Source organism: Loxodonta africana, chromosome 6, assembly GCF_030014295.1.
Source record: "Loxodonta africana isolate mLoxAfr1 chromosome 6, mLoxAfr1.hap2, whole genome shotgun sequence".
NCBI lineage: Eukaryota > Metazoa > Chordata > Mammalia > Proboscidea > Elephantidae > Loxodonta > Loxodonta africana.
Genome location: NC_087347.1, coordinates 49,692,908 through 49,718,688, shown reverse-complemented (window position 1 = coordinate 49,718,688; position 25,781 = coordinate 49,692,908). Strand labels below are relative to the sequence as shown.

At 35.7% G+C, this 25,781-nt stretch overlaps 1 protein-coding gene across 1 annotated transcript in view; it reads right to left on the bottom strand.

Annotated features, from left to right (window-relative positions):
* Positions 1 to 8,451: 8,451 nt before the first annotated feature.
* The window catches only part of GTF3C3 (general transcription factor IIIC subunit 3), a 36,213-nt gene continuing 18,883 nt past the window's right edge, over positions 8,452 to 25,781 (bottom strand). The window contains exons 10-18 of the mRNA XM_003406157.4: positions 25,395 to 25,566; positions 22,593 to 22,795; positions 22,157 to 22,258; positions 21,116 to 21,251; positions 18,396 to 18,633; positions 17,530 to 17,720; positions 15,446 to 15,570; positions 11,646 to 11,798; positions 8,452 to 9,882 (exon numbers count right to left, since the gene is read on the bottom strand). Of these exons, the coding sequence (XP_003406205.1) occupies positions 9,760 to 9,882; positions 11,646 to 11,798; positions 15,446 to 15,570; positions 17,530 to 17,720; positions 18,396 to 18,633; positions 21,116 to 21,251; positions 22,157 to 22,258; positions 22,593 to 22,795; positions 25,395 to 25,566 (1,443 nt within the window). The 3' untranslated portion in view covers positions 8,452 to 9,759. The remainder of the gene's footprint in view (positions 9,883 to 11,645; positions 11,799 to 15,445; positions 15,571 to 17,529; positions 17,721 to 18,395; positions 18,634 to 21,115; positions 21,252 to 22,156; positions 22,259 to 22,592; positions 22,796 to 25,394; positions 25,567 to 25,781) is intronic.

Here is a 25,781-nt window from a genome sequence, read left to right as displayed (position 1 = left end):
TCTACCCTATTGTAGTGGATTGAATAGTGTCCCACCAAAATTCATGTCCACCCAGAATCTCAGAATGTGACCTTATTTAGAAATAGGGCCTTTTCTGATATAATTATGGTAAGGATCTAGATGAGAACATACTAGATGAGGGTGAGCCCTAAATCCAATTAGAGTGCCCTTATAAAAGAAAGGACACACACAGAAGAAGGTGATGTGAAGGTGGATGCAGAGATTGGAATGATGCATCTAAAAATCAAAGAATGCCAAGGACTATTGGATTCAGCAGAAGCTAGAGGGAGGCATGGGACTGTTTTTCCCTCAGAGCCTCCAGAAAGAACCAATCCAACCAACATCTTGATTTTGGACTTCTGGCTCCAAAACTCTGAGAGAATAAGTATCTGTTGTTTGAAGTGACCCAGTTTATAGTAATTTGTTATGACAGCCCTAGGAAATTAATACACATGTGTTGTTTCCTGTGATTCTCAGTAGTATACCTTTCCCTTTTTCCATCAGAATTAAATATAAGAAGAATCTCAGAAGTTTCTCTTGTCTCTTGAAGTTGTCCAGCAGAGCCAGTCCTTCACCTAGCTTCTGCCATCATTTATCCTAGACTCTTCCCCATCTCCACTGGCTTTATAAACATACATGGCAAGTTCTTGACTCATTTTAGCAGAGATAAAATGAGAAGACTTCTGGCTTTATGATTAGATTAGAATCATTTGTGTGTAAGATAAAGCCCAAAGTTTGTTATAAAGCCATTAGCCAAGTCAAGCCCAGGGGCTCACGTACATTCCCCATATTTTTAAACCTCACAATATCTCAAGGGAGGACTTGTAACTCCTGCAAATCCACCTCAGCCTCTGAGTCTCTGAGAAGTCTAGTTACATTTCTCTGATCACATTCCTCCCTCAGAATCCATTTTCTACTTTCAGAACCTGTTAGATGTCCACACAGGCTATTTCAGTGGTCCTACTGTTTGTTCCAGCCTTTCTGTCAGTCAAGACAGAGATGGGGCTGATCTGCTTTCTACTGGGATCCTCCTACAAACTCCACCATATTGTCTAGGATCTTCCTTTTCCAAATACTATCTAACTTTCTTTTAAAATATCATGCTGGCTGTAAAGGGGGGAAAAAAGATTGATGAATTTGACTATGCCAAAATTTTAGACTTGCGTTTTACAAAAAGACACGATAAACAAAATGAAAAGACAAGTGATAGACTGGAAAACAGTATAGCAGAAAATACAGTATTCATAACATCTATAGCAGACAATATACCATGACTGCCAAAAGAGCGAACAAATCTGTCTTGCAAGAAGTACTGCCAGAATGCTCATTAGAAGCAAGGATGACAAGACTTCTCACATATTTTGGACATGTTATCAGGAGGGACCAGTCCTTGGAGAAGGACATCATGCTTGGTAGAGTAGATGGAGAGGATGAACCTCAACAAGATGGATTGACACAGCGGCTGAAACATGGGCTCAAACATAACAATTTTGAGCATGGTGCAACACCGGGCAGGACCGGGCAGTGTTTCATTCTGTTGTATATAGGGCCACTATGAATTGTAACCAACTCGATGGCATCTAACAACAATAGCGGACAAAGGCTTACTACTAAAGAGCTCCTATAATTCGATAAGAAAAATGTGATCCAATTTTTTTTTAAGTGGACAAAGGATATGACAAAAGCAACTCACAGAGGAAAAAATCTGAAAAGTTTATAAACATATGAGAAGAAAATTTTCAGCCTTATCTGGGAAATGTATATAAAACAATCATTTTTCACCTATGGATTGGAAAAAAAGGATCAGGTTTGAAATCGGCTTGGGCAAACAGATATCCTCCCACAATCGGTACAGCTATTTGGAAGTGCAACTTGGCAGTATGTATTAAAATTTAAAATGCATGTACCCACGAGCCAGTAATTCTGACTATATACACAGGAGGCACGTACAGTTCTTTTCTATTTCCCCCGGAGGGGCTAAATCGGTTCCTGCAAGTCCTATGGATTTTTGGAGGAAAATTTTAGGTCGTTCCCTGTGAGTCATCTGCTTGACAAACAGACCTTTATTTTATTAATATTGATGACACAGCAGAACTTCAATATGTTAACAGGTTAAAAATGGCTGACCCTTTTCTCAATCAGGCTTACCAAAGAGACCCTCTAGAGAAAGAGTGGCGATGGGAAGAGAAAAGAAGGGAATAAGAAGAGGGAAAAAAAATCTCATCCTATCATTTAACCCTGCTAAAATTACTAGGATATTTTTAGACTTTGATAATTACCTGAAAATAAGGAGAGTCAATATGAATTGCTCTTCACTCATTCCAAAGCTGGCTTTAACCTGCGTCTCCAGAATGACTCGGAGGTAATGCTTTTCAACCTTCTTCATCTTGTGGTGCATAGAAAAAAAGGACACTGTTTGTCGGGCAAAATGGGATAAACAGCCAAGGAGGCTCTGTGATTTGCTGGCCTCCCCAAGCCCTGATGGGATCACTTTCTGTGTCCAGCCAAAAGCCTTCCAGCATTTGGGAAGTTCCGAATGTTGTGCTCCCTCTACTGGTCAAATTCACTGCCTTTCTCTTCCATTGCCCTAGCTGAAATGAAAACAATGCAGTAGTATGCCTCACCCACTACGCAAATTTACCAAGCATCTCTGTCCAAACAAGAACTAGGAAAATACTTCTTTTCAAATGCCTGAGAAGTCTGTAGCTATCCTTCAATAATAAGCACTCATTTTCCTGCATTCAAAACTCTCTGAAACTAGAAGAGTCTACAGCAATAACTAGCTTTAGAGAGAACAGACTTACCTCCTTAGAATGGAGATACCAGGTTGAAATTGGGTTATCCTCTTTTATGTAGCTGCAGATCACCGAGTCAGAGGTATCTGTTTATTGGCTCTTTTCTATGAACTCTTGCTTGAACATCCTTCTCTGAATAGAAGCACCTGTCTTTGCTAAAATGCCAGGTGGTCCTGCTAATTGTCATTCTAAGCTTGCTTACCTTGAATCTTCAAACAGGGTAACTTTGGGGTACTGTCTCTGGGTTGTGATCAGATTTTTTACACATGGTATGGTTACTTTGATGGAACCACAGGATATCGTTATTTTGGTCATGGCTGAAAAATGGCAGCCAGAAACATGAGTTTTGGGATACGACTGCTCAAACATGGGAGGGATACTGAAATTTTTTCTATCCAAATAAAAAAAATTAAGTGTAATTTTTTAAAAAGTTACAAAGCTGGCATAAGACAATAAAATTATGAAGTGTAATTCTAAACTTACAGGCATTTGCTGCCATCTACTGCATGGAAACCCTGGTGGCATAGTGATTAAGTGCTACTACGACTGCTCACCAAAGGGTCAGCAGTTAGAATCTGCCAGGCGCTCCTTGGAAACTCTATGGGGCAGTTCTACTCTGTCCTATAGGGTCACTATGAGTCGGAATTGACTCGATGGCAGTGGGTTTGGTTTTTTTTGTTGTTGTTGTTTACTGCATGTAAAGAAAAAATCATTGCAGGTGCATATTCATCCCACTGGAATTATAGTTAAGGAAACATCTTGATATATAAATGAATTTATAAGATATAGTAGCTGCCACAGGGAACTTATAATTTAGGGTATGTTTTTGTAACCCTTCTTTCATCTGATATTTTCTCATCCCTTCAATTTTTCATTTTGCCTTTTTTTGTTCAGTTTTCCCCAACTTTTTCATTGAATTAATTGCAGCAGTTACATTTTTAATTCCATAAAACTCCCTCTATTCTTTGAATATTTCTTTTCATAGCATCCTTCTTTTACGTCATGGATACGTTGTCTTCTCATCTGGGGACAGTAATTATATTTTCATTTTTCTACATCCTGCACTGTTGAGTCTCTCCTCCCACCCCCACCCCCACCCCGCCTCACCGCTAATTTGCATATACAAATCACCTTCATTTCAGGAGCTTTTCTCAAATGTCTGTCCATTCGTACTGAAAGCACCAACCTGATGAGGCTCAGTGAGCTTGGGTGAGGTCTGTTCACTGGCAGGCTTCCTGGGCCAGACTAGGCTGTTTCACTGGGAATCTCCCAGCTGTTAGTAACTACATGTCTTTTTCTCTTGGGCAGGATTTTCCTTAGAGAAAGAATCCTCTAATCCCCTACTGGGAGAATATTAATTTGGCTGCCAATTTTCTGGGAGTTAAATTGAGAAAGCAGTCTGGGCAGCTTACTATTCAATGTGTAGCTTTTCACTTAATCCTCTGCTATTTCTGAATCCAGAGATGCCCTGAGAATGTTTTAAACCACCAGTGTCCACTGGGGAGCGGTGGATTGTAACCTGCTCTAAGTGGGTAGGCAACTAGGAGGGTCTCTGCCTAACAGACTTTTAACCAATCCACCTATTTTTAGCCCCACCTCACCCTGCTCGGAGGTACCTAGTGCCTCTAATGCCTGACCCTGTAAGAGCTTGAGTCAGCTTGCTTCTAGCCTTCTCCCCATCACCACCTGTGAGCATTTCCATTTTTCTCTATTAAGTCAATTGCCCATTTGCTTTCTAGTTCCTAAAACTGTCTTGTCATCTCCTCCCCTATTCTCTTTGGCCTTATAAGTTTATATCTATTTTTTCTTTCTTGAAATCTTGGTGATGGCTCTATAGGCCAGAAGTGAGGTTAGCTGATAACCTTCAGCTGTTAGCAACTTCAAAGTATGCCTCAGCTTTTGAGCCAAGGTCACACTCTTCTCAGGCAAGTCCCTGGTCAGTGACTGAGAAAGCGAATAGCCAAGTTATGCTCTTCTCTGGAGACCTTCAGCCAATGACAGAGCAAAGCTGAGATACCTGGCAATGTTGGCTACAGGGCTCCCCCTTGGGCTGGTCTAAACTGTCAGTTCTGCATCACAGTCTGATGGCTTCTCTTGCCCTATCCTGCTTCTTCCCGTTTCCTGTCGTGTGTGTTATAACAGTTGCTTCCTAGAGAACTCAACTGGCATCCTGTTGGAAGGATACGGAGTTATTTTAGGGAATGAAATGAACATTCACTTGTGGAGAAAGGATACTGAGAGGGACCTCAGCAGCAGGACCTTGCAAACCTTTTCATTAAAGCACTGACATTGGTATAATTTAGTTTCAAAGATATGTAATTTCATCACCTCTCCAGTGTAAGCTTCAAAATACTAGGAAGAGAGAATATGATTGGCCAGCTGGGGTCAGGTTCAGCTAGCAATGGCCAGGACTTGATCTTCATTGGGATCATTTCCAGAAAAGGAGAAAGTGAGATCTAATTGCCACCCAAAAAGAGTTAATGGGGGGCAGATTACCAAAATGGCACAGATAAATGAGGGTCAATATTAGAAAAAGTATCTTATGAGCTAGACTAGAAAGAGATTCCGCTCATTCTGGGTTATCCAGAATAAGAGTAATGCTCTCCCAAATGATCTCCCTTGACTATTTGAAAAGAACTTTCACCATACTTATTCAATCTGTATGCTGAGCAAATAATCTGAGAAGCTGGACTATATAAAGGACACAGCATCAGGACTGGAGGAAGACTCATTAACAACCTGTGTTATGCAGATGACATAACCTTGCTTGCTGAAAGTGAGAAGGACTTCATGCACTTACTGATGAAGATCAAACACTACAGCCTTCAGTATGGATTACACCTCAGCATAAACAAAAATCCTCACAACTGGACCAATAAACGTCATGACGAATGGAGAAAAGATTGAAGTTATCCAGGACTTTATTTTACTTGGATCCAGAATGAACGCCCATGGAAGCAGCAGTCAAGAAATCAAATATGCATTGCATTGGGCAAATCTGCTGCAAAAGACCTCTTTAAAGTGACAAAAAGCAAAGATGTCACTTTAAGGACTAAGGTGTGCCTGACCCAAGCAATGATGTTTTCAACTGCCTCATATGCATGTGAAAGCTGGACAATGAATAAGGAAGACCAAAGAATTGATGCCTTTGAATTATGGTGTTGGCGAAGAATACTGAATATACCATGGACTGCCAAGAGAACAAACAAATCTGTCTTGTAAGAAGTACAGCTAGAATGCTCGTTAGAAGCAAGGATGGCAAGACTTCATCTCACATACTTTGGACATGCTATCAGAAGGGATCAGTCCCTGGAGAAGGACATCATGCTTAGTAAAGCAGAGGGTCAGCAAAAAAGAAGACGACCCTCAACAAGATGGTTTGGCACAGTGGCTGCAACAATGGGCTCAAGCATGATTATGAGGATGATGCAGGACGGGACAGTGTTCTGTTCTGTTGTGCACAGGGTTGCTATGAGTTAGAGCTGATTCAAGAGCAGCTAAGAACGTGTTCCCCTTCAAGTTTTCTATTTTCTAGGCTAGGGATTTTGATATCCTTCAGGAGTTCTCTCCATATGTTAATTTAAGAACCCTCCCTTCCCTATTGCTATTTTCTGGAGAGACTTCGTATCAGTTGGGATCTGATCAGAGTGAACAGAACTTTCTTCCATTAAAGTTGTCTAATATTTTATTGCATTTGATAGAAATATCATTTGGTTAATTCATACTGAGCTTGCTGTTAGCTAAAACCCTCCAAGAATTTTCACTGAGCTACCGATAAGCTAGTTAGAAACTGCATTTTTACAATTTTTTTTTTTTTACTTAAGTGCATAATTTTTCTCCTAAATTTTTTACTTTTTAGTTCCTTTTTAAACCTGTTAAGTTTTTTTCATTCTTGCCTCATTAATAAAACCAAAAAAACAAACAAAACCCATTGCCATCAAGTCGATTCCAACTCATAGTGACCCTACAGGACAGAGCAGAACTACCCCACAGGGTTTCCCAGGCTGTAATCTTCCCAGCAGACTGCCACATCTTTCTCCCGCAGAGCGGCTGGTGGGTCTGAACCGCTGACCTTTAGGTTAGCAGCTGAGTGCTTAACCACTGTGCAACCAGGGCTCCTGACTCATTAACATTGGTACTTATTATAACTTCTTGTTTTCTCACATGCGTATTTGACAACCTCTTATTTCTTCATCTAAGTTGTTGATAAAATTGTTGATTATGAGAAGACTAAAGAACCTGGTGGCGTATCATTTGTCATTTCTCTCCAGTTAGCACAAATCCATCAACACACATCTTCTAGGTGTGGTCATTCTATCAGTTGAAGATCAAACAGCCACACTTCTCCATTCAATCCATACGCATATCACAACAGATTTTTTCAAATAACTGCTGAACACCAGGCACACTGAAACTGTGGTAGTCCCCTGAGCCGCCAGTCTAGTAGCCCTTCCAGAGAAAATCTCTTAAGGAACATTCTCCTATATGCACACAAATCAGCTAGATTCATCCCAGGATCAGCGTCAAGCTCAAGTACTTTCCAGAATCTACCCTTGGCCTACTTTTAAATTTCAGTTCACATTATCATCTTCTTCTTTAGAAAGCTTTAAAAATCACAACTTACAGTTTTGTAAACATAACATCAATTGGTCTAGGGACCATGGACCTGGAGATAAAACTCCTTCAGCATACCCTCACATAGCTTAGATATTAACTCCCTCTTTTCCATGCTTTTCTACCTTGTTCAGTTTGAGTATTGTGCTTCTTATAGTATTAACCATATAATATTACAGTATTAGCTACTATAAGAGAGGCTGAATCTCAATTCTACAACTCCCAGGGAGCATGAGAGGAAACTCGTAATTGGCCCACCAACTTAATTCAGGAGCAGACTCCCTGCTTGACCAACTCTGGCCAGTAGAAACAAATCTCATTGCATAAAGTAGGTGTCAGGATTCCACGCTGGGGTGAGGGTGGTAGGTAAAGGAGACAACAGGGGCTTTTACAAAGATACCCCAAATTATCTTTTCTACAGAGGTTTTGAGAAGCTGAAGGTCTGGAAGATAGAGAAAAACAAAACAAAATTTTTTTAAAAACCCACCAGTTTCTATTTTCTTTCTAAAATAAACAATACTCAATTTTTATGTTTACTTTGAAATCTGAAGGAATATCTATGAGCAAGGAGTCACTTGCTAGTGATCTTAAACATGCTATTTAATCATCATAGATAAGATGGAGATAATAATAGTAACAACAATAACAACGCCTACTTTGCAAAATGACCGAGAGAATCTGAGATAATGCATCTGAAGTATACAGCATTGTGCTTTTAGCACATACCAGCATAGTAAGAACTCAGCAAATGGCAGCTATGATTTTAAATGCTAAACAAACTCATGCAGTATCAGCTCCCTACACCCCACCCCTTATAACGGAAAATTGCTAGAGAGATTTACTCTTTCCTCCAAGACTGTTGGGCAGATAGTGAAGTCAAAGCCCAGTAAGTTTAAATTAACTGACGAGAGAAACTCTAAACGTTGCATACTCAGTTCCAGAGGATACCAAGAAATAAATCTAACTTATTACTCTATCACAATTAGCTCTACCATTACCTGTGAATAGCGTGAAATAAAAAATTAACATCTGAAACCATTAATGTTAATTATAAAAATATAAATTTATTAAAATTATACACACACACAGGGCACAATGTATTTACTTATTACATATAAATCCTGCTTCTCACCTAGAAAGTTACGTATATAATTATAAATAGTGGTAAGAATTCCTAAAAACCTCTACTGTACTTCTTTAATCCTAACTCCTATATTTGTTTCCCTCCCACAACTGGTCTTACAATCCACATGCACATTTATTATAGCATTTATTTTCCCCAAAAAGCAGTTTTTAAGCCAGTCATGTATCTAACAGGTACTGTCATCTTAGATTCAAGAACATGTAATATTTGAAATGAGTAAACAGTATTTATCTAATTTTTTACACTTTACCAGCAATACTTTGTTCCATGTATACAAGTTCCCTAGTCTCTCATACAATCACAGATCTTGAAATGGAAACCATGTCAGGTTACTGAACATCATCTATTCTTTCCTATTACTTTTGCAGGAAGTCACAAATGTAGTACATTTTTTATTTGCCTCGGAGTAGGATGTTCTGAATTAAGCCTAGTCTACCAGGTCTTACAGTCTAAGAAGCTAAGATACATGAAAGTGAAAAGTAAAAGGTGAAGTCAGTTACTTTTTTCCTGCCATATAACCATTTAAAATAATTGTTAGGAGCTTACATAATTTTCTTGCATCATAAAGCATCTCATTTTGTCTTTCCTTTAACAAGTACTCTCCTTTTCTGTGGTATTTGAAAAACTGCTCCATGCAGAAATAACAGGGCACTAAGAAATGGATGATTGACAACAATTATAATGTGGAAATGTAACAAAAATTTCTTCAAATACTTTCTGTATTTGGAGAACTGCAGTGAGCAGTAATTACCTCAGGAGTCAGTAATGTACTCTGTAAGTACCATGAAAGATGAGATCATGGACTGTCTTGTTTATAACTATATTCCCAACACCTATCATCATGCCTAGTACATAGTAGGTGCTTATTATACAATACTAAATGCACAGATGAATAAGTGGTGTAGGAAAAAAAAAGTATATTCAGCTGCAAACTAGATTAAAGACTAATATTGTCCAGTTCATCTCTGGGGAAATTTTTACTACAGAATACCAAAGGGAAATGTCCAAACAATATACACACTCCTGCAGGAACAATCATCTTACATTTACACCAAAATATTATCACCACATATTAAAAAATGAAATATACTGTTAGATAATTCTGAAATTATCATTTCCATTTGAGGGGTTAAGAATAATAGACAGAAGATTCTGGTCCACACACAGCAACTGCCCAAGGCTCCTTTCTCAGATGAGGTGCTTTATTTATACAGAAACATAGGTATACAGCAGCTTTTGTGCCATTCCAATGTTCCCGCTGCTCTGATAAATGAGAGACAAGTTGTAGGCAATATCTCTCCGCAAGTCTAATTGGTCAGCTTCTATACCCTAGGGGGAAAAATACATCAATGTTTTTCTATTTAAAATTGCCAACTGGGACAAATTTTAGGACAAATAAATAGTTCCATAAGCTTAAGTTTTCAAAAAGCCATTAAAATTCACATACTAAAAGTATATTATAAAACTATTCATATACCTAGGATCTAAATTATCAAATGATGCTGTATCATCATACCTTTTTTAAAATGTCTAAGCAATGAGTTAAAGTCTCACGAACAGCAGAGTAAGTTCCAGATGAATTAAGGATTTAAGTATAAAACATGAAACCATAAAAAAATTAGTTGAATAAAACTATAACCTTGGGTAGGAAAGGGCTTTCCAAATACCAAAAGAAATATAAAGAAAAAGATCAACAGATGTGACCATAATAAGCCAGAGCAGGGGAAAGACCTATACTACATGACAGAAAAATATATGAATAAGTAGGTATAAAAGAGCATGCGCCCTTGTGGCACAGTGGTTAAAGCACTAGACTGCTAACTGAAAGGTTGACAGTTCGAAACCACCAGTAACTCTGAGGGAGAAAGATGTGGCATTCTGCTTCTGTAGAGATTTACAGCCTTAGAAACCCTATGAGGTTGTTATGGGTAGGAATCAACTGGACAGCAGTTTTCTTTTTTTTTTTTAATGGAGGGCATACACCAAATTAATTACAATGATCACCTCGGTGTTGCTATTATTAATTTTTTTCTCCTTAAGTGACAAAGCAATGAATTCAACAAAATAGAGCTGCCCCGTGTTTCTAATCTTCCCCAATACAAAATTTTGGGGTCGACTTAAAAAAAAATCTGCCACAATAATATCTATACAACTCAGGTAGCAATATGTAAAGCCATTTATGGAATAAAAAACACAAAATATCTATATTTCATTAGTATAACTATAAAAGTATGTATTCATTTGCTTAAAGACTAAAATGAACAAGGGTAACAGGAAACAGTTTTAATGGAATGTGGGATTATGGGTGAAGCTTTAAAAGTTTGTATAAATTGCTGTTTTAAAATACATTTAATAAATCAACAATAAAAACACTCATACTTTTTTGATTCCACTTACATGAAATAGGCAAATGTATAGAGATCAAAGCTTACTAGTGGTTACTGGTGTGGGAAGGAGGGGAAACGGGAGAAAGTCTCTGCTTGCGGGGGCACCATTCTGTTAATGTGGTGGAATAATGTGGAAACAGACAGTGATAATAGTTGCACAACATGATAAACATAATGTCACTGAATTGGACAGGTAAAAAACATGCTGAATAGGCAAATGTTCTGTAACATATATATTTTTACCACAATAAAAAAGAATTTCTTAAGGAATTAAACACAATTATAGTACTGGTAGTACTTTATCCTATATTACAAGAAACAAAATCCTAGATTAATACTTTCATATTTATAAATAAATGTTTGTTACTCTTTAACTTGGAAATGAACAATGGCTACACTGCTCAGTACTCAGGATGCTAGCTCGTACCTGTAAACCACAGGACTATCTTAGAAAAACTGAAATGGTCATAACCACAAATTATGTATGTTCACATCCTTGCTGATCAACTTATAAGGCCAGGATGTCAAAGATCTACTTGTTGCTGAGCGTAACTACAAATGAGGATTGAGTAAGAGAAAAATACATTTTAATATACAAGCTATACTTTATTTCACTGGCTGGACCACAACACCCAGCTAACTATATTCACTTACAAACAAAATGAAGTGACTCCCAGTTTTCAAAGTAAATCATACAATAAATACCTCTACCACCAATGGAGGGAGCTCCAGGGCCTTCTGATAATAGTGGATTGAAAGATGAATCAGCCCCAGTTGGTGAAGGCCACGGCCCAAGTTGTAGAATGATTCCTGGCAAGGCCCACGGAGACTTAGGTATCGATTAAGAAAGGAAAAGCCCTACCAAAAAAAAAATATATATATATATATGTATTTCACTCATTCAACAAATAATGTGCCAAGCACTAGAAAAAGAAATGTTTAAAAAAATCAGTCTTGCCCTAAAAGATCCTATCAAATATCACTGTAATGTGGTATTATATCACAATATAGCCCAGAACTCTTCTGATGTTGTACAAGATTTTAAGGACAAAAATATTCACAGACAATGAAGTCAAGTGTTAAGAACTAGTTGCCAAAAGATCCACCATAATCCATACGATTACAAAATATACTGGCCTCTGTGACATTATAGGCATGTAAACTTTCCGGTTTGAGATGTGTCTAAAAGTTTGAACAGAATATAAAACCTGAGCACTTAAGTAATGATTAAGTTTAGAAAAGTTTACCCCCAGAAGCAAATTCAGTTGAGTCTATCTAACCTTTCAAATATAATGTTTCTAAAGTCAAAAAACTTGATGGTTTTTTCCCTGAGGAGCTTATGACTCAAAAGTCTTTATGAGGAACAGGTTGTTATGAAGCACAGCTATAATGATGAGGCTCCCTGAGTCACAGGATACAAAGAGCTATAATGATGAGGCTCCCTGTGTCATAGGATACAAAGAGCAACTTGCTTCTTCCTATATTCACTTTCCCCTTTAATGCCTCTTCAACATTGTCATCCACAGAAAGTTACAACCTGCAAAGATGCAAGTGTCCTATTTAAGTAACTAAATAAGCCATTACAGTAAATCAACTAATTTGTGACTACAGAATAGAAAATGTAATTATTCCCAGGGTGGTCTGGAACATAATAAATGATCACAAATTTTCACTCATGCATTAAAATTAATTAATTAATTCTTTATTTTTTAATGTTTTTAAATGAATTCTTTACAATTAGTGTATCTTAGGGTTAAAAATAATGATGTTCAATAAAGAAATACTTTCTGTGTTAACTAAGAACTCATTTATATATGGGAATATGACCTGTACTTTGCTGAAACACACAATTCTCTATTAATAGTAGACAATTAAGTTGTTAATCTCAGAGAAATATTAGATCATACCTAAAGGCGATAAATAAGACAAATTTAAGAGAAAAATCTGAGAAAGAAGGAAAAGTAATCCCAGATAAATTCTTGTAACTCGAACAAACTGTAGGTGTTCTGATACAATAATGGTAGTTACCTGCTGCATTTTAGAAATTTAGGGAAATAATCTCTTTCACAACTCTAAGACTCATCAGATAATATTTAGTGATTAAAAAACTATGTAATGCCACCATTTTATTTCTCAGGTACTATGAATCATCAAATACAAAAACCACAAAAAAAGAAAAACAAAAAAAAATTAAAAGTGGAAAAGAAAGAAAAAGATTCTTTTTACATTACCCACAATAACCATTACATTAGCCATGTTACATTTCCAGTACTTTCATCAGATTAATCCTTAAAGGAATCACTGTTTATACAATATTAAATAAAGGGAAAGGTAAGGAACCATGAAAGATTTTACTCTTACAGTATGATACAGGTAGGAAGATAGTAAAACTTTTGGAACTAGTTTTCTTTTAAGTAGTGCAAAAAAAAAAAAAAAAAATACCCTGAAAACTAATTTTAGTCCTGAAGCATGAAGAAACAGAAATATAAGAAATTAAAACAATTCAGAAATCATGCCATTTACAATAAAATCAACTTTTAAGAAATTTTTTAGTATAGAAAATGCTAACCATGCTCAAAAGCAGAGAGATGAATACAACAAACTCTCACACACGCATCACCTCTTGCTTTATCTCTTTCCCCACCCTGCCACTTGAAACCTGCCACTTAACAAAAAAAAGTTGAAATTTGGCTTCCAAATTACTTTGAAGTACGTAATTCTTGTCTTACCAGGCAGGAAAATATTTTAACTATTCCATAATGAGTTAATCTGTAAAAATTTCATATCAATTTTTACAGTATAAATTACACAAGGGCAGGAAAGCCGGCCTGGGTACTCACTGCTACATCCACAGTTCCTGGAACACAGTGGGTGCTCAGTGCATACTTGTTTAGTTTATAAACAATCCTGCATTACTTAATACAGCAAAAAGTATCCACTAAAGAAAAAAAGAAGCTTGGAGGAATAGGTAGACAAAATTCTACAATTAAATACTTAGGAAAAATAAAAATTCAAGGGTTTATTTTCTTAAATGTTGTTTTTTACTTGTTATTATGGAAATTTCCAAATATACAAAACTAGACAAAATACTATAATGAACCCCTATCACTCAGTTTCAATAAATACCATTTTTATTTAGGCTTTTTTAAAACCATTTTACTTAAAAACAAAACACAACAAAAAAACCTTACTAGATCCTGCTACTCCATTCAATCCATCATTTTCTTCCCTTTCCTAATTGTTTTTAAAAAGTGTCTATATATTATTGTAACAAAATATAACCTAGGCGCATCCAAGATACAAACATAAAAATTACATCTTAAGAGAAAAAGAAGAAAACATGGGAGTATTATTTTATATTCTTGAAGTTAGGAAGATCTTTCTAAATATGGTGCAAAATCTAGAGGTAATTGAGAAAATTATAAGAAATTTGGCAAGATATAAACATTTAAAACTTCTATAAAGCAAAATAAAAACAAGGCACATACACACACACCTAAGTCAAATGATCAACGTCAATCTAAGAACAAAATATTTATAATTATGTGACTAGGTTTTAATACTCTTATTTTACAAAGAATTCTTAGAAATCATTAAGGCAAAAACGGGAAAATAAAAAAAGTACATGAACAGACCAATGTACATTACAAATAATATAAAAAATAAAAAAGGCCCTAAAACATGAAAAGATGCTCAAACTCCTTTACGAAGAATAAATTAATTTAAACAATAATGACGTATCAGTCTTCACCTCTTAGATTAGAAAAGATTAAGTCTCCTAAGTCCCAGTATTCATTCATCATTCAATGAATATTTACCAAGTACCCAATCTTATTTATTTTAGGTGTTGAAGATACAATAGTGAACAGGAGAGGTAAGAGCTCTGATCTCAAGGATCAGGGGAGTCAAGCTACAAAAAAAAGTGAACAAAACAAAAAACAATTTGTTGGTGATGCTGTGAGGAAGCAGTCACACTCATATAATTGTACGTACGTATGCATTATTATTATACTTAAAAAAAAAAAAAAAAACTTAAATGAATCGTCTTTGGGACCAAGGATGGCTGGAGCCTCAGGAGCTCTATCTGGAGTATAAGGAAGCCTGCCCACGGATTCCTCCAGACTCTGCCTGTGTCTTTTTCCTTATGAACTGGCTGTGTATCCTCACTAAATCCCTGTAATAAATCTTAGCTACGAGTACAGCTATATGCTCAGTCCCATGAGTACTGAACACAGGGATGGCTCTTGGAGACCTCTGACACATGTACCAAGCAGGTATTGGAGCAGGATAATAAAAAAAGCATTACAGGGGGACAGTAAGTGGCAGTATGGAGTAAGGTGTATATAAGCTTATATGTGACAGACTGACTTGATTTGTAAACATTCACTTAAAGCTCAATAAAAATTATTTAAAAAAAACAAATGCTTTAAAAAAAAAAAAAAGCATTAAGTATATTCATTTTTAAGGCACATAAAATCAAGTAGTGAGAAATCCAAATGAATTACCTGTACAATGAGAGCATGTCTCTTTAATACATACTTCTGAGATGCCATGTGAATAAAGGTCAGGCCTATACAAAGGCTATAGAGAGGTTCATGGGGATGGGTGCGAAAGGCTTGAACATACTGTCCTGAAAAATGAACAGTGGTTACAGAAAGCATGACAAGAACACATTTATTTATTTCTTCAACACATACTCACATATATTTTAAAACCCAACAAACAATACTGATTTTTAACATATACAAGGGATAACACATTCTATCATCTTAAAAGTCAATCAGGATACACATTAATTTGATTTTTAAAACAATGTGTAACATACAACACAATCAGAATTTACTCAAAATGTATCCTGACTATGAAGATTAAATACAAGTAACTAAAGGTCACTTTCTTTTAGGCACAGCTAGATACGTCTATGTAGAGTAATACTTCCAAAATAAACAATTTATCAGAAAGTATTAGTGAAGTAATATTACCCAATAAACAGTTTCACAGAATACTGAATATAGATCAAATTATGATCTTAAATTTATTTTAAAAGCAATCAAAGAATTTGTTCTTCTGGGGAATTCTTTTGTAAAACTAATTGACCTGTTTTATAAATGCAAATATGATGGATCATGGACGTGAAAAAGGAAAAACAGGTTTTTGTGTGTGTGGATTTTTTTTTTAGATTACAGGTGCTGTTTTTCCCAAATGTACCAACTGCTCTGTTTTCCTGAGAGAAGTTAAATCTATCTAATATAATAAGACAGGAACTTGGGGTTTTACAAGTACCATGAGCAGTTCATATACATAACTACCTCATGTCAAAAACCTCACCATATAAGGTAGGAGAATTTAAGCAAATTTCTCTCATCAAGGAATGATCTGTAATTTAACATTCAGAGTACAAAAACTGACTGGGGCTTTTATTCTAAAAGAAACGGTACCATAAAATCTCTTCAGTAGCAAACATGGTAGACTGTCATTTGGACTTTTATATTTTTACTTACCTCTGAAAGTTTCTAAATATAGGAAAACAAATTTAAAAAATTTATATTTTCTTAATATTAAACTAACAATTCCAGAAAGCATACATATTAGAGGAAAATTTCAACATTTGATATTTAGGGTTACGTACTGGCTGAACGAGTATAAAACCATCAGCCATACACAAAGAAACATGAAATTATTAAATAGCCCAAATCAGTTTATTCAGAAGACATGAATCTGGTAACACTATCTTTTAGCCAGCAAGAGATATGTGGTCAAACTGAAGTTTAAACATTTCGTTAGGTATTTTCCTACTTGTTTGCTTCTCATACATATTATAGAAATTTCATATTAAAAAAGATTAATGAACTTTCCGAGTTTAATTTGAATTAGTAAGCACCATGCAAGTAAATCTTGATTTTAAGACATCTCCTAAAGAAATGAACTACCAACAAATCCTAAATCCTTCTTTGGCATTCTACCACCAAATCACAATCAGGTAGGGAAGTATCCATAACTGATGCTGACGAAAATTATTTAAAAAACAAAAAAGCTAAGCAGGGAGAACTACTGGTCTTTAAAAAGAATTCTAAGACGTACTTCAGTCTTCTAAGACCAAAACTTAATAATAAACACAAAAATTAATGTTATTATTATTGCTAACATTTATATAGCACTTACTGTATGTGCCAGGCACTACTAGTATCTTTTTGTTTTTTTTTAATAATTATGGTAAATATATATAAAACAAAAAGCACTTACCATTTTAGCATTTTTTACATGTACAACTCAGTGTCAATTAATTACATTTATATTCATACATATTATACAACTATCAATACTATCCATTTCTAAATTTTTCCATCATCTGTAACAGAAACTCAGTGCTAGACTGTTTTAAGTAGTTTAACTCACATAATCCTCAAAATAGCCTACAAGGTAGGTCCAATTAGTATCTCCACTTTAAAGATAAAGAGATGGAGACAGACAGGCAGAATAACTTGCCATGGTACGGCTGCTATCTAAACCCAAGCAGTTTCGCCCCCGAGTTTAGCCTCTTAACCACCATACTACATGGCTTCACAGTTATGTGCCAGGACTTACTTACCAAGTGCATGTTTAAAACTTCCAGATACAAATGCATTGTGTCCATTTAAGACACAGAGGGCATGATTATCTGGGTTTTTCAGCATTAAACGGAGACAGAAGCGATGATGTCGTACATCTTGGGAATGCATGGTAACTTGATTGAAAATGTTCCAGAGGTGGGGTTTATTGACATTATCCATTACCATTATCCTAAAATTGCAGAAAATGGGTGAGGGGAAAAATAATATAAAAAGGAAATCTTCCTGATGTCTACAAGTAAGAGCCAAAGAAAAAAACCATTGCCGCTGAGTCAATTCCGACTCAGAGACCCCACAAGACAGAGTAGAACCGCCCTACAGAATTTTCAAGGAGCAACTGCTGACCTTCTGTTTAGCAGCTGACCTCTTAACCACTGCACACATTGAGATATACTATGCTACAATAAGAAAGGCAAACTGTTTCATTCTATTTACGCTAACCTCTTGCGCCCTGAAAGATTTTTCCCAGAAAACGCTGTTAAAGTAAGTTTTCTTTCTATATTTTCTGATTTTCAATAAAACTCTTAAACCAAAAAACCAGATCAAGTGATTTAAGTTTCCTCTTTTCTACGCTGCCCACTACAGATGCAGTGCAAAGAGCACTGAGTAATAACTAATACGATGTGTGCCAGGCACTGTTAAAAGACTTCACCTGTAATAATTCATTTAACCCTTAAAATAACCCTTGCATTATAGTACTTTTATATATGCATTTTATAGATGGGAGACCAAGGCACAAGAGAGGTAAAAATAAAATAGTTTAGTTCTTGAGTATGAGAGACTAAGTCAAAATAAATGTACATACCCTATCAAAGAATCTAATTTTAAAAAACTACTGGTAAGTCACCTGATATAGTTGTATGCTTTTCTGAAATTTTTGTCCAGAATTGCAGCAGAGAGACCAAAGTATTCTAGTTCTTTGCGCTTTTGCCTGTCATCATAAAATGAATAATATTCCAGTGAAGAATCCACTAGTAACTCAGCCTCTTCATATCGGGCTAGGTCACATAAGGAGTATATCGCCTTCAACAGAAGATTCCACCAGTCATCTTTTGTTAAGACACTTGTGAGTACAGCAAATATTGCTAAAATGAGACAAACGAACAACAGGACATTATACTTCCACAAATAGCAGTAGTAGGAAAAAAAATTCACATGAACAATTATAAGGTAAACTTTATAACCACAGTCTTAGGGATCTGAATTCTTGCCAACACCATCCTAACAGTGATGTAAAGGTATACTGCTTGCTTACACTAATGCAACACCACCCCCTCTACTCTGCCTACCCTAACAATCTGCAAACCTACTAAATTCTCACTTTTGATTTGTTCTCTTTCCAGAAAAAAAAAAAAAAAATTTTTTTTTTTTTCCCCCAGAACTGACAGATATTACTAGTGTAGCAGGATTAAGTCCACTACAAACTCAAGTTAACTCATTTTGTATTTCTCAGTACTAGTTAGAATATATGTTCCTCTAGGGTAAAATTACTGTGTTTTCCATGACTGGGAGCCTGTGGTTAAGAGCTCTGCTGCTAATCAAAAGGCCGGCAGCTCAAATCCACCAGCTGCTCCTTGGAAACTCTAAGGACAGTTGTACTCTGCCTACAGGGTCACTAAAGAGGCAGAATCAACTTGACGGCAATGGGTTTGGTTTGGGTCCTATGAGGTCACTATGAGTCGGCACCGACTCGACAACAATGGGTTTTTGGTACGGGTAGTCAGAGCAGGATTCTGCACATACAAGGCACTCAAGTGTCTGCTTAGCAAAATGACCTCAGTTCACACTTTGAGATTCAGGTTGTTCTTAATCTTCTTCTAATTTCAATTTATTTTTCTCCACTTCAAAATTTCTATTTTTCTGCAACAACCCCGTCATTCTTATTCTCTGTAAGAACCTCCTTTGTATAAGCCAAACCAAACCCATTGCCATCAAGTTGATTCTGACTCACAGCAATCATATATGACTGAGTGGAACTGTCTCGTAGGATTTCCAAGGCTGTAATCTTTATGGAAGCAGACTGACACATCTTTCTCCTATGGAGCAGCTGGTGGGTTAGAACCACCAACCTTTCAATTAGCACCCAAGCACTATAACCACTGTGCCACCAGGACTCCTTCTCCTTTATATAAACCAAACCAAAACCAAACCCATTGCCATCGAGTCAATTCCAACTCATAATGATCCCTTGAGAAATATCAAAAGCCATACTTTTTTTTTTTTTTTACTCTCTTTAGCCCAGTAATTCTTCTGGGAATGTTATCCTAAACAATTAATCCAAAATATGGATAAATCTATGTGCATGAAGATCTCAATGCAATATTATTTATAAAAGAAAATTACTGGAAACAACTGCATACCAAACAATAGTAAGGAATATTAAATAAATTATGGAACTGCTACCTGACAGATTACACGTTCCTTAAAAATAATAGCTGTGAAGAGAATTGAGTAACATTGAGAAAATTTTTACAATAAAATGTTAAGTAAAAAAATCAGAGTACAAAGTTCTACATAACAGAGAGGCCTGGCTAGTCCTGCCCTGGAACAGTGTAATGTGAGCCTCACCACGATGAGATTAATCACGAAAACCTTGTGGGCCTACCTAAGAAAAACCAGTAATGGACCTGAAATAAGAAATTAAAGAGAAAAAAGGATCAGATATAGAGAAAAAACATAACGGCAGGAAATTTAGACTAAAATATATACTGCAGAGGTAGAAGCTGTTGGGATAAGTTCCAAGCCCAGAATCAATCAGCAGGACAAGTGGAAGGGGCTCTGAGGTATTTACAGCTAGATTATAAGCAGCTGAGCCTTCCCTCCACCCTGACTCCCATGCCTGTGATGTGGTCATTGCTCCCTTTCTTTGACTCTCCTCCACCACATCTCTCTACCCTGCTCAGCTTGTGCCTTTTATTGTATCTTATATATATTCATCTCTTCTGGATTTTAAAACCTTTGACCACTGAACGTTTCTATAACTTGTAACAATGATTTAATAAATGTTTGTTGAATGAATTAAGTAACAGTGAAATCATTTTTGGCCAGAATGACATTTCCAATTCATAGGCTAGGTTTCTTCCGAACTAGCCTCAGTAATAACCTCACCCAAACATACTTGATGCTTTTACAACTAAAAATAGACGCCTTTTATTACTTAAGACTGAGTCAAAGCAACTTTTTTCCTAGTGTTTCTATGACTATTGCTATATTTATCAAAAACAAATTTAATAAGAGAATGAAATATATATAATTGAAATGACTGGAAACGTAATCTTTATTGTCATCTAATCTTCACAAATTCCTAAAATAGGGTATAATTTCTTCTTTAAAAGTCAAAATTAAAAGTTTTTAGTTTTTTCACAGAAAGACCCAAGCATATGTTTTCAATTTTTTTTTTTTTTTTTTTGTAACACCAAATGATGTTTATTATACTTAAGGGATTTTAGAAAATTTCATTTTATCTGAAAAGGGTATATTTTCAATTGGATTATTATCAGATGTTACTTCACGAGTCTTTTTCAATTCAGTCAAGTTTTATATAATAAAGTAAATGAAAGCAATTACCTTTTGCATCACAATTTGCTGTCTCTTGGTCATTGTTGTCTGATATTTTGTCTCTTGACACTTTAATAAGGTAGAGATGTCTCTCTCCAGATTTGGAACTGGATATCAAACAGACTTGAGCTCTATTCATTGCTACCTGAATTAAAGGTGACAATTGGAGATTTTTAAAATCACATAAATCTTTTAAAGAAAACCTAAGGGTCACAAGTACCACAAGTGTGCCTGAAAGCTCCCTAAAAAATAAAAATATAAAAGTGTTGCCATCAAGTCGATTCCAACTCATAGCAACACTATAAGATAGAGTAGAACTGCCCCATAGGGTTTCCAAGGCTATAATCTTTAAGGAAGCAAACTGCCACATCTTTCTCCTTCGGAGCTGCTGGTGGGTTTGAACTGCTGACCTTCTGGCTAGCAGCCGAGCACATAACCATTGCACCACCAGGGCCCCTGAAAGCTCCCTTAATAAGTAAAAAAGAGGCCAGATTACTATACATATGAACACATAAAGTAGAATGAATTGCTTTATTTTCTTCTTACCAAAGGAATGGTGGGTCACAATATTCACCTCAGTAAGGAAAAGGAGGGCAATTCACACCTTACAAAGATGAGTACTATGACCCAACATTCCTTTAATGAGAAAAAAATAAGTCAATTCAGTACACACACAAACATAGCCACCTCCCACAAAAAAGCCAGACTCAGGAAGGACAACGGACTTGGAAAACGCTTTTGCAGGGTGGACGGTTTTGACATATGGTACTGTCTACAGGGCTAATAACTGATACTACTACAATTCGGACTTTTCTAAACCTGCATCAGCAAAGATCTTATTTCACTGAACTATAAACTTGAAAGTTTATAGCTTCACGTAGAACTCTCAATATATACCAGTACTTTCTAAGTGTTTTGCTTTCAACTGACTTTAAAATGTTTGCTGAGTTTAATAGAATAAAATATGGCTTTAAAATAGCTATAACCTATATTTAAATCCGAACACTTAAAAGGTCAACAACGCTAATATAAAGAAAGTTCATTACCCACCTTTAAAAGCATGGCTAACATGGTAAGTAAGGTATCCACATAACCATACATTTTGCCTTGTGAAAACAACAGAGTAGAACGGTGAAGCAACAACTTCAGTTCCTAAATAAATAAGCACATGATAATGAGTATGCCAAAGATTCCTTTGCTGCAAGTTGATTTATTTATATATGAATGAACATGTTGTTTTAGAAACTAAACTTTTAAAACATTTGTTTTAAAATATTTCATAATAGTTAAGATCCAGTATTTTAGGAACTATAATTTACAAAGTCTAATAAGTAGGTGAAACTTAAGACTCAAAATCACTTTCAAAATCACTGAATTTAATACCATAAAACTTTTGGATATAAGCTATAGAGACATCCTTAGCTGAGGAGAAAGCTCTAAAATATAATCTACTAAGGAAAACCTTCTTCTCTTTTACATGGCCTACCTGCTGTGCGGCATTTGCATCCTGTGCTAAAGTATCTGGATCATACATTGGTTCCAGAGCTTCCAGAGCTTTCTCAGGACGGTCCAGCTGCTGTTGAAGGGTGGAAAGTGAAATTCTTGCATCCAAATGGAGGGGAGCCAAATCAACCACCTTTCCATAGCTTTCTGCTGCACGCTCCATATAGCCTAAGGCTTTTAAACATTCTATGATGATGTTAAAATAAAACATAAACATGAACTACTGTTTTGTAAACTGGTCAAAATTGTTATTTCTCTATTTTTTAAAGTAATATTGTAACAACATTAAAAGAAATTATGACAAGAAAAAAATTCATATTTCTAGGACACACACTCCTCAGTTATCGACATGGTTAGGTTCAAAAGACCAGGTAGTTATACAAAAATTGGCATAATGAAAAAATGGAAGACAACCACATCAGATCACAAAATGGAAGATGACTGCATCATTACGTAACTGCCAAATTACATCATTACATAACTGCCAAACTACTGAGAATAATGGCCCAGCCAAGTTGACACATAACCTTCACCACCACAGCCCGCTTTACTCTCACCTTACACCTCAGCGTTCATTACTGCCAGACGTATGTTGTTAATACGCAAAATAATCAGATAGTAGGTTTTTTACAATTGTCATAAATACAACATGTTGGATAACGACATAGTCGATAAGTGAGGAACAGGCATACTTTAAAACAATTATCCCTTCTAATTTCTATCTATCTACTGATTGATAACCCTATCCATCTATCTAAATTCAATTGCTATGAAGATGTAATCATCATATATATATATGTGTGTATATATATATGTATATATATATATATATACACACAATTTTGGGTTCTGCTTTATTCACTAACACTGTACTTTAAACATTTTCCATGTTCTCACTGGCATTTTAAATGGCTGCATAATAATGATCAAATTGATTATTTAATCATATTATTCGACATTTAGGTTGTTCCCAAAATTTTACTATAATAAATAAAACTGCAGTAAACATATTCATGTACATAAGCCAGAGTCCACAAACAGGTAGACCCAATTTAACTCAAAGATGTGTTTTGCTAGACTAGGGTGTTTTTAAAAACAATTCATGACCAACATTTTTAAAAATTAGTGTATTTATAAAATCCAGATTACTAGATTATTTTGAAAAATCTGAATTTGGCAATAATAGATACTCTTACCCCCATATGGCACATAAGCCCATGCTGCAGAGCAGCAGCACCCTGTGGACAGGGCTCTCTAGTTCTCACCCCTCCCTACTACCCTCAGTTGTTCACTTTATTCATTTTTGTTACCTGCCAGGCACCTGAGTTTTGTTATCCCCAATATAAACCACCTCCCCTCACCCACTCCATCATTTCCTCAAGATAGGTTCTCAGGAGTAATGTTGTTGGGTCCTATTTCTCAAACGTTATGCCCAATCAATCACAAAGTCCTATCACTTGAACCTGAAAATGAGTCCCTGTAAGCATTTCTTCTTTTTGGCTCTAATAGGTGCAACCTTAATCTAGGTCCTTTCCTCTCTTTCCTCTTTCACTGCAATTAGCTCCATAATTAGTATTTTTGCTTCCAATTATTTTCTCACATGTCCAATCTCTCCTTAATATCATCTTCAAGTTAACCTTTGGTAATAAGGGAAGAATACTAATATGGATGGATCATCACAACATTTCTCATAGTTTGTCCTTTTGTGTTTTTAATATTTTGTTATTTTGCTGTAAGGATTAACTTCTAATGATTTTTCTTATATACTGATTCCAAATTTCTTTATGATTTTTAGATTACCCTGAGGTTTTGCCTTCCACTAATCTCAAGCTACAGGGGGTCAAAATGGGAACAGCATAAATCAGCATCATGACCATAATTAAAAAGCACTTAAAAAATATCAACGACAGGCAGCATAAGTACAGTTTCAATATCACAGCCTTGGAAAGGCAACAACACTCTTACTGCTCATGTCTTTAAAATTCAAATAATACGGCATTTTATTGATGGCATTACATTTGTAGTCATGTTCACTCATCTAAACAGTGAAGTATTATCTTAATCATTAAGTGCTCTCTTTCCTATTTCATATGTGATAGAAGCTACTATCCCAAAATGTCAATCAATGCTTCTCTAGTTATAGGCCTCACGTTCAGTCCTTATGCAGTTTTTTAAACCAAAAACGTTCAAATCTTAAAAGATCTTCTATGCTGACTCAGTACAAAATCAATTCCATTAGAAAATTTTTCGCTTTCACAAATTTCTTTAAAGATTTAGCTGTGTTTCTTAAGCTGTTATTTCTACTGTAAATTATTTATTTCAGATTATTGTGGACTTAGGTACAATGAGATAAAATGGTAGCTAAAATCCAATTTTGAGCATATCTGTGGTTCCAAGAGCACTGAAAAATACATGCAATATTTTTTCTTAAAATAACACACTAAACATAAATCTGTAAAAATGCCTCAAATGTTAGATTTCACTCATATCTGACAAATTACTGGAAACCAGAGCCTATGGTTAAACTGCCCCAGATAAAAGACAGGAATCTGAAGGACATGTTAGTCCTTCTACTTCATAATTAGGTAAATTTTTCCCCCAAAGCATTACTGAGGGAGAAATCACTTAGTGGCCTACCAATTCAATTTAAAATACTTAAAAAAAAAAACTGTCTCAAAATCAGAAATATTTTCAGTAAAATATTAACATTTACTTATTACCATATTGAGAATGTTCTTGCCTGATTATATTATTAAAACTGCCCCCTCCTCGAAAAAAGGATTACCTGCGTGCCGAAGCCAGACTACCGCAAGGTTGTATCGTTCAGAGCAGACTAGTGCACTAAGGAGCGGAAGAGCAGAATTGTATTCACCAACATCCAGAAAAGCTTCGGCAACATCTAAATAGAGGTCTCCCATATCTTCAGGATTCTGTTCCACTAGTGTTGTCAAGAGAGGCTAGACCCCAAAATAAGAGCCTAAAGTCAAATATCCATTATAAAAGTGCATATTTACGTATGTATAAATTTCTCTTTACAACATACATATTCATGTATCAGTTATATGAGGCAAGCCGAAAGGAGCAAGGTTGAATAAAAATAGCTTTAAGCGATCATTGTTTAAATTTGTTTCCCTATTAAAAAGAACTCATCCTTCCATCATCCGACCCGTTA